A 9,799-nucleotide genomic window follows, 5' to 3' on the forward strand; every position below is an offset into this window, starting at 1 on the left:
ATTTTATTACGGTTTTTAGGCTGCTTCATACACTTTTCGTCCTGCACATGCTCTACAAGTCACCTGTGCACATAGAGAACAAGCCAAAAAAAAAAAAAAAAAATTAATAATAATAATAATAGAAAAAAATCTACCATCGCCATCCCTTAAATAAGTAAATAAACATTATATATATATATATAAAAACCCCTTTAAAGTAAAGCGGAACCCAGCCACGAGAACAGCGCCTGTTCCACACGGAGCCTCCCCCCCTCTGGATATGGGCGCCTGGGCATTTTGCAGTTGGCATTCTTTTCTCTTTTCTTTTCTTTTCTTTTCTTTTCTTTTCTTTTCTTTTCTTTTCTTTTCTTTTCTTTTCTTTTCTTTTCTTTTCTTTTCTTTTCTTTTCTTTCTTTTTTTTAAACATTTTCCATATTTTTTCCTTTTTTTTCTTCCTTTTTTTCCTGTTTTTTTTTCTTTTCCCCCCTTTTCCTTCTTTCTTTCTTTCTTTCTTTCTTTCTTTCTTTCTTTCTTTCTTTCTTTCTTTCTTTCTTTCTTTCTTTCTTTCTTTCTTTCTTTCTTTCTTTCTTTCTTTCTTTCTTTCTTTCTTTCCTTTTTTCAGGCATGAATTCTACGAATCCTCGAAAATAAAGGCGACAACGATTTTGTTTTGTTTTGTTTTGTTTCTCACGGGTTTTAATGCAGTTCTCTGCGGGTCCGGCGGCTCGGGGGGGGGTTCCGTAGCCCGGCTCCGGGCGCAGCGGTAGGCACTGGGGAGCTCCCCCCGTTTCGTCATGGCGCTCGGTGTCAGATGTCACATTCACTGTCGCTGGATGTGATGGAGATGGCGGAGGTGGCCGCTTTGCTGGAGAGGCTGACGGCTGGGCTGGAGGCCGCCCCCCCCGCCTCCCCTCCGCTCTCCTCCTCCGCTTGCAGCGGTCGCCCCGAGCCCTGCGCTAGGACCTGCTGCTGTAGCCTGCAAGGAAGCGGCACACCGAGCGTCACCGGGGGGCACACGGAGCACCCCTGCCATCCTGCAGCCCCTTCCCCGATGGGCAGCGGCCCCTCCCAGCCCGGCTGCCCAGCCCGGCCCTACTGCTGAGCCCACGCAGAGGCTTTCGGGCTTTTCTCCCTGCTTTGGGGGTGCCGTAAAAGCCACCGCCCCGATGTGGCAGGTGACAAGGTTGCCTCTTTCTCCCCCAGGCTCGTGCAGGACTGAGTACCGGAGGGAGCCGCTCGCTTCACCGCCTGCCTGATTGTGCCAGGTTAAAATGAAAAGAAAAAAAAAAGAGAGAGAGAGAGAAAAGAGGAAGGAAAAAAAACCATCAAAAAGTGACCTAAGGAGCGCTGTTGTGTTGGCTCCAAGAATTAGCGCACAGTGGGGATATTGGGCCGCATCGCTGGCCCTGCTCCGGACAGACAGACACAGTGAACGAGGTGTCCGTGTGTCCAGGCATGGTTCCGGGGGGCTCTGCCCGCCCCATCGGATCCCACGGCCCTGCTCTGTGCGGGTCAATCCGAGCTGCAGAGCACACGGGGGCTGCCCGAGCCGGGATAAAAATACAAATAAAATAAATAATATATTTTAAAAGGAATGATGATGGCGATGATGATAATGATAATAAAAGAAACGAAGCTGTCAAGTTTTCCCTCTGCTCCCGCTTTCCCTCGCTGCTGTGCCCTTACAGGACCGTCCCGAGGCTCTGCCCGTCGGGCCGAACCCTTCCCGGCCCCACGGCCGCCAGCCCTGCGGTCGGGCAGCACCTACCTGTTCTTGGCGGCCGCCGCCCTGTCCCTTTGCCTGCGGTTTTTGAACCAGTTGCCCACCTGCGTGGGGGTAAGTCCCGTGGCCTGAGCCAGTTCCCTCTTTTTGCTGGGGTTGGGGTAAGGGTCCTGCAGGTACCACTCCCTCAGCAAATGCCTCGTCCGCTCCTTGAAGCAATGCGTCTTCTGCTCGCCGTCCCAGATGGTGCGCGGCAGAGGGAACTTCTTCCTCACCCGGTATTTGTCCACCGGCCCCAAGGGTCGGCCCCGCAGCTTCTCCGCCTCCTGGTAGTGCGCTTCCAGCCACAGGGCTTGCAGCTTGCCGTGGGACTCCTTGGTGAACTTGTGGTTCTCCAGGATATGGTAGAGCTCTCTGTAGTTCCCCGTGTGGAAGGCCACGATGGCCCGGGCTCTCAGCACCGACTCGTTCTTGTTGAGCGCTTCGCAAGCCGCCGGGGCCACGGGCAGGGACCACAGGAAGCGCCCCAGGCGCTCAATGTCCCCGCTTTCCTCCAGGGTCTCGCATACCCCGGCCACCTGCTGCGGGCTGAAATTGAGGATGGGCAGCTGGAACATGGAGGCGGCTCCGATGCCCCCCGCCGCCGGCTCGCACAGCCCCGCGGCGGGGAAGCGGGCAGCGGCCCCGGCGGCCGCCCCGAGCCCCGCTTCTGCCTCGCCCGGAGCCGGCGGAGAGAGGGAGCTGCGGCCGGAGGGCGGCGCGGGGCGGAGAGGCGACGGGGAGCGCTCGGCGGCGACTGGGGGCGGTGGGTAGGGGCAAGGAGGAGGAGGATGAAGGGAAGGGGGGAGGGTGGGCGTGGGGGGAGGGAGGGAAGGGAAAGGGAAGGAAAAAAAAAAAAAAAAAAGAAAGAAAGAAAAATGGGAAAAAAATAAAAAGGGAAAAAAGAAAAGGCACAACCCCGGCTTCTCGCCGCCACCGCCGTGCTGCAGCGGGAGAGGCTGATTCGCTGCCGGGCTCGGCAGATTGGCTCCGGGTTTCCATGGCGGGGCTGCCACTCACTGTCAGCCGCTGCCAATCACGGCGGCGGGCAGCGCCGCTGAGCCTGGGGCACCTCCCCGGCAGCCGCAGCTCCCGCTGCCCCGGGCCGGGTCCCCGCCCCGCTCCCAGGGGTTCCCGCCCTGGTCCCGGGGGGGTCCCCGACTCTCTCCTGGGTGTCCCCGACCCGTTCCGTGGGGCCCCCGTCCAGCCCCGGGGATCCCGGCCGGCTCCGGGGGTATCCGTCTCGCTCTCGGGGGTCCCGGTGCCACTCTCGGGGGTCCCTGTCCCGTCCCCGAGGGTTCCCGTTCAGCTCTCGGGGTTCCCCACTCGCTCCAGTGCTCTCCGTCTCTGTTCAGCGGGTCTCCGCCCCGCTGCCAGGGCTCCTCGTCCTGCTCCCAAGGGTCCCCGTGCCACTCCCGTACGTTCTTGTCAGCTGTCGGGGGTCTCCGTCCCTTTCGGAGGGTCCCCATCAAGTTCCGGGGGTCCCCATCCCCCTCACTGGGGTCCCACGGGCAGAGTGGGAAAGCGCTGAACAGAGAACCGGGCCCCGGTGCTGATGGAAAGACGGAGGGAGCGGGGCACAGGAGGGCGGCAAGGGGACCCAGGGCCGGGCGCGGTGCTGCACAGCCGGAGCTCGGGGCTCTGCGGGATGGAGCAGTGCGGAGGGATCGCACAGAGATCGGCTGCTGCGTTGTAGAAGCGCTGCCGGGGGCGCCGCTGACAATGGATGCGGGTAGAGCAGTGCAGGAGGGGCTGAGATTTAGGGAAAAACTGCCCCTCGTCTCCCCTTATCAGTGACTTCCCGTCTCTGTTACTACGAGGAAATATCTGCAAAGGGCTCAGCGCCCTTCTCTGCCCTATTAAAGCTTTATCATTTTATTTCCCCCCCTAACATTTAAAACCGTATTGTTTTCGGCTGAGTGGCCCTGAACAGACGCAGAGAACAGCGGCGGGGAGTGAGAAGTCATCGCTAGGTCAGGACGGCGACTCGAAGCAGATTTCAGGAATCTTTTGCAATATTGATCACCCCGAGGTAGCCCTTCCCCGCGGCTTCCTCCTGCCAGCGCTGGGAGCGGAGCGGGGACGGCAGCAGCGCGGAGCGCGGCTTCGAGCGGAGGCACCAAATCACGGGGCCGCGTTCTTCATTCCGTACCTCGCGGCTCAGCGGCGATGCCCTTCCGGGAACGTGAGGGGCCACGCTCGGAAAGGCAGCGTCTATTGGGAAATAAGCTCAATATGTTCCTTGCGATGTTTTTTTTTTTTTTTTCTGGAACACTTGTCAAAGGAATGCTTCCATGATTCGATGTCTTGTTGACTTTCCTCTCTCCTTTTCCTTTCTTTTTTCTTTTTTTTTTTTTTTTATTAATTTAATATTTTATTACTATCACTGTGCTGTTTTTCTTTCTCTCCTCCTTTGTCGGTTGCCCAAAATTAAGCAGATTCCCGTTTCCCCCCATCATCCATCTCCCCGCAGAACGGAGCCGCACTGGGCTCGCCTCTTTCCTTTAGTATCAAGTACAATTTGTCTTTTGCTCGTGAAGATTTGGTAAATCAGAAGGCAGATAGATAGCGCAGATGGTCGGAGGTGTCGGGTCAGATTATGGTACGCCTCAGTACAGTGCTAAGCTCATTCTGACGGAAAACCCTGATATTATTTTCACAGATCTACACAGTTCACTTGAAAAAAACCCTCGGAGCCATTTACATCATTTATGTGAGGCTCACAGCTAGCGGGATGGAGCAGCTTTCAATACTGCTCATTTTCATAGAATCCGACAGAGCCGGGGAGACAGAAAAGCACACGCAGAACTCTCCGGTTCAGAGACGCTCCGCAGAAACTTGAAGAATAAACGAGGGACGCTGCAGCTTCGCTTTGTGGACCCGGGTTGGGTCCACAAAGCGAAAAAGAAAGGAAAAACGGGAGAAAGGGAAAATAACATCTGTAAACACTGCTGAGGTTCAAACACTGATGTTTGTCCCATCCGCCCCATCCACGCCCGATGGAATGGGGAAAAACTTCAACTGAACAGCTCAGGGAGGTCCCACATAGCCCTGTCGGGAGGGATAAAAGCCCCGAAGCTGCTCGGGGTGAGCACGGGGCTTCCTTGGAGCACCCCCGGACGCGGCTGGTGGGAACAGCCCTGAGACTTTCTCAGAGAGGTGAAGGCGGCAATGCTGTGCGGATGGGGAGCACATTCAGATCGGCAATATGACGATTAATAATATACTGCAGCTAAAATTAATTAATTAATTAATTTTTAAGCGTGCGCATGATCTGGTGGGGGAATAACCGGGCTGCAACCTAATGACTGTAGACAGAGCGAGACTGGCTCCACAATGAAAGCCAGCACTGCAGGCTAAATAAATGAATCCTCATTAGAAACAGCGAGAGCCGCTCGCGGGGCGGGGGGCTGCCCCCCAACTCCCAGCCTTTGTTCCCCACCACGCTGGTTCTGCTGGGGGTGGGAAGAACAGCCAACACCGGGCAGCGCCCAGCAGCCCCTCGTTAACTTCTAAGGGGTGACCGCTGCCGCAGCCCTGGGACACGGCCGGGTGCCGGCCCCATTTTGGGAGCCGAGGGCTTCGGAAGCGTTTTCCCACCTTACATAATAACTACAGGCGTTCCTCGTGCCATTATCAGCCGGCAATGATGGCCACCTTCAGCCGGGCCACGGCTCTGCCATCCGCTACGGGGGAGCAGTAGGGTGCGGGGTTAGCCCTTCAGGGATGAGCCCACTGGAGAAGAAGGAATAAAACTGCACTTCAAAAAATAAATCGGCAAAAACACTGCCTGCCGTAAGGGCCGTGCCATGCGGCCCGGGGCCAGCGGAGCCCTCTAGCATCGGCTCCAGGAGCCACCCCGTGCCCCGTCGGATCCCAGCACCGTCCTCCCCCCGGGATCGTTTATGTAGAAGCAGTTTGGCACGCAGCAGAGGTGCGAATACATTTTTTAAGCCTTTGATTGGCGTTAAGTATTGCATTAACAAATCCCCTCCCGGGAAGGAGAAACCCCACTTTAGAGGTCTCGATAGGATTGAGGGAGATGTGGAAGTTCATTAAGCGATGCTAAGCGGCGTTGCCTGAGTGCACGCAGTCCCTGGGGCGGGTACCTGCGGAGCCAGCCGGGATTTTCGAGGGCTTGGGCTCGGTGCTGATGCTCCGGGAAGCGCGGAGAAGCGGTTATCCCACGCCGCGAGGGGAGCGGGGATGTTCAGCCCAGGGCTGAGCGGTTGGGGGGTGCTGCCCTCGGTACCTTTCTTAATGCTCGTCTTTATCCCTATCCCTATCCCTATCCCTATCCCTATCCCTATCCCCATCCCCATCCTTATTCTTATCCCTATCCTTATCCCAATCGCTGTGCCCGTGAAACATCGTTTACCGCTCCTTCCGTTTCTTCCCCCAAAAGAGCTGTGCTTAAGGCTGTAATCTGCTCAGTATTAGGCGAGAGAGAGCAGGCTGAGTGCTCGCTTAAAGCACTCATAGCCATCAGAAGGACCAAAAGGTCCCTAAAAACAAGGTGTGTGTGTGTGTGTGTGGGGGGAGACTCGCTGTACGCCTCCGCTCTGCTCCAGGTCTCTGGTTCCCATCCGGGTTTTCTCTGACAATTCGAACAAAAGGAAACAAAGCGTTGAAATAAAGACAGGAGTTTCTGCTGGCTCTTGTTTTCTCTGTGAAAAGTTCCTCATTCACACCTTTTTCCCTTAGGAAACGCGAAAAGGCGTTCCCTACCGGGGGAGGTTGGAACCGAGAGGCGTCAAAGCATTTTGTGCCTTTGGAAGCGCACAAAACAATCCTTCAAATATTACATATCGTCCCAGGGTGGGGACGAGAGCTGCCTCCAAACCGCTTATAGAACGTAATGCAGCAAGCAACGAGGGGAATGGATGCGTTCGGGTGAAGCACCAGGATGGGAAGCCGTGAGGCGGTTTAGTGTCTGAGGTGAAGGCACGGGGATGGCAGCACAGCGGGCTCAGGGCTGAGCCGGGCGCGCTTTCCTCGCGGGGCTGGCTCTGGAAATGTCTTCAAACTCGTCTCATCGGACGTTGAGAGACCAGGAACGTTGGTGTGAAGAGAACCCCCCGGGCTGCGCGGCTCTGCCCGCCAGGTGGAGCATCCTCATCGCGTTTCAGCCGCTCCCGAAGCTCTCGGAGAGGCGGTTGCTCTCCCGGCTCCGGCCGCGGGGCTGCTGCGGGGCGAACCGCGCTGAGGGGAGAAGGCACCGCCCCGCCATTTTCTCGCCTCACAGCTCGGGGTGCGCGGGCCGCTGTGAGGGAGGCGGGCGAGGAGCCCGAGGAGCTGGGAAGGGCCTTTAGCAGGGCGCGGGGCTTCTCCTGGGGTAGGTGCCATAGGTCGTCCTTTTTTCTCTTGGGGATGGCGGAGGAGAAGCTGAAGGAGTGAGGCTGTGCCCGCGCCTCTGCTCCCCTCCACCCGACAGCGGCTGTGGCCCTGGACGGCTGTCGTGGCTCTCCTGGCCCTTCCCCTTCCGTCAGCGCTTCTAACGGGGCAGGGTCGCCTTGCGGGAGTCGGTGACCCGAACGTGCGGCCCCTCACACACCCTCACACCGTCAGCGGCCATTTTGAGGTGCTCTGTTGCAGCCCCCGAGGTGTCAAAGTGCCATTTATTGATTGATTTATTTCCAGGAATTTAAGGAGTGATCCACGGTGATATATTTTAACTTTATTTGCCCAACTACAGAAAGCTTTGCAATCAAGGGGATATTTAACTTTATGAGGAGTTGACGTTGGCTAACGAAGGCCTCTGCACACAGTGGTGATGTGCTTTAAACCCAGTTAGAAACAGGGAATTCAGAAGTGAAGAGCCCTACCACGCTCAGTTACAGTCACTAGACTTGTGGGTTTGTTACCAGTCAGGAGAGGGCTTCGATGCTGTGGCAAGAAGTGACAACAGCAGCGGTTCTCACCTTGGGAGAGTTCACGTCTTATTGCTTAAACGATGGAGCAGAAGAGGGGCAGAGGGGTAACAGCACAAAGAGAGAACAACAGCGATGTGTGCCTTGCTTTTAGCAGAGAAATGTGAACTCAGCTAAATTCCAGGAACTAAATAACCAGTTGGGTGAGAGTCCTTTAGGATAGCGAATATCACAGGAGAGATACAGTTCATCATCAGAAGAGCTTTGCTGGAATTAAAATGGTTTATACAAAGCCAACAGAAATTGATAGCTTTGTGTAGCAGGTGTAGAATTGAGTGTTACGACAGAATTTTGAAGAGTAAGGGTCATATAAATAAAAATAATACACAACCAGTAGTTGTTTTAGGTAGCTATTTGTAGAGGATGCCCGCGTAGTTTGAGCTCTGAGCAAGTGATTTTAAGCAAGGAATTTTTCTTAGAGTATGGGTATTTATCACCTGTTAATGCAGCACCTTGCCAGACTGGATATGAAGCCACAGCTGTAAATCTGTAATGAGGAATTGCATTAATGTCAGTGCTGAGATAGCAGGCAGACACACAGCATACAATCAGAAAGTTTTTCTGGTTTCTGGACTCCGTGCTGTCCCATGATTCATTAAATTGAGTCCTATACAATTGAGTTTATTTAGGTGTTATGAAAGGGCTAGATGCTTAATGTATGTATTTTTTGTAGAGTTCCAAAAAGCACAGATAGCTTCAAGCTGAGAGAGCCATTAGAAATCATCTGTTCCTGTTTGAAGCTCTTTTACTCACTGCTGTGTAGTGTATATTTTTCAGACATTAGCATTAAAATACAGAAAAATGTCATAAGCTGTCAATTTTATTACATTACCTGTTAAAGGCTGTGATCTATAGTTTCTTTTTGAAAAGGACCCTAAAATGCCTTTTTTTTTTTTTTTCTGTAGCAGAAGTTTGAGGATTCTGCTCTGTAGTGCTTCTTTCGGATCAGAAAAATAACAGCCCCACGTGAGAACATTTGAATTTGTCACCCCAGGTTGGCAAATGGTTTAATGCTACTTTTCTCCAGTAAAGCCAAGAATCAGTCTTTAGTACAGCCATACCCTGAACATCTTTTGTTTCAGGCTGTTTTAAAATCTGCAGTCACCTAACAGATCAACAATGCAGTGAAATTTCAGCCCTTTCTACCAGCAACACACTGCCTTTGAATTTACAAACAGAAATTTGTCATTTGCAGTTTTGTTACTTAATTTAAAAAATATCTAGAACAGTAAATACTTCTATGTATACATGCTTACAGAAGCATTATCATTTTCTGCAATTTCACTCTTTAAACAAACTGTAAAAAAATACACAAGAAAGCAACTCTATCTTTAGTTCAGTTTTTCCTTTTTTTTTTAATTAGTATTCACAGAACAAAATTAATCATAACTATTTTAAAGGAGTAAATGACATATGTCATCTTAATAATAAGCTGTTGTGATTTATACAACAATGAGAAGAAATTCTTTGCTGTTATATGTTCAAAGTAGTGTTTGTACTCTTTTTTCACCATTTCTGTACCTTATTTGTATGCCCCATTTTCTTGCAGGCTTTATAAGAACTGTCAGGGAAGGAGCTAACAAGCACTGTTTAACTGTTTCTAGAGAAAGAGTAAACAAACACGAGGGTTTTCCACCTGATGCTTTGCTGTTTGACTCCCATTTAGTGACAATACAGATTTCCAGGAATTCATGTGCCTCCCTTGGATAGTTAGCTACCAGTGTCTGCTTAACTACATTTTAGGGTCAGATAGACATCATTCAGCAGTGAGAGGGTTTCATCTTGCATCCTGCACACTGGACAGATCTTCAATATATGCTCCCAAGTAATTTTTAGTTCTTAATATGTTACTTATTATTTTCTTTTATTTGTTCCTGCAAAAGCAGAAATGTTTTGCTTTGGCTTGAATTACTTCTGACATTTTCTCTCAATATTTTGCTAAAAATGTTGCTAGCTGTTTCCAGGCACCAGTAACTAGGGTGCCAATCTTGTATGTATGTTTGGTAAAACTGTTCTCTCTTTCTTGGAGCTTTTATCACTGCCTATTCTAATCCGGTGTCTTGGATTAGTAGCCCTGATCCTCACATAAGTATTAGGCAAATTCATTTCTGTCAAACATCCAGCATTT

At 52.1% G+C, this 9,799-nt stretch overlaps 1 protein-coding gene across 1 annotated transcript; it reads right to left on the reverse strand.

The window, feature by feature from the left end:
- Positions 1–754: 754 nt before the first annotated feature.
- SIX6 (SIX homeobox 6) lies at positions 755–2,319 on the reverse strand. The gene is made up of 2 exons (XM_052694664.1): positions 1,748–2,319; positions 755–955 (listed from the first exon to the last, which is right to left on the reverse strand). The coding sequence occupies exons 1-2, from the start codon at positions 2,317–2,319 to the stop codon at positions 787–789; spliced, it is 741 nt and encodes a 246-aa protein (XP_052550624.1). The 3' UTR covers positions 755–786.
- Between the last annotated feature and the right edge of the window lie 7,480 nt (positions 2,320–9,799).

The sequence above is a fragment of the Tympanuchus pallidicinctus genome, unplaced genomic scaffold (assembly GCF_026119805.1).
Source record: "Tympanuchus pallidicinctus isolate F22 unplaced genomic scaffold, pur_lepc_1.0 scaffold3, whole genome shotgun sequence".
Taxonomy (NCBI): Eukaryota; Metazoa; Chordata; class Aves; order Galliformes; family Phasianidae; genus Tympanuchus; species Tympanuchus pallidicinctus.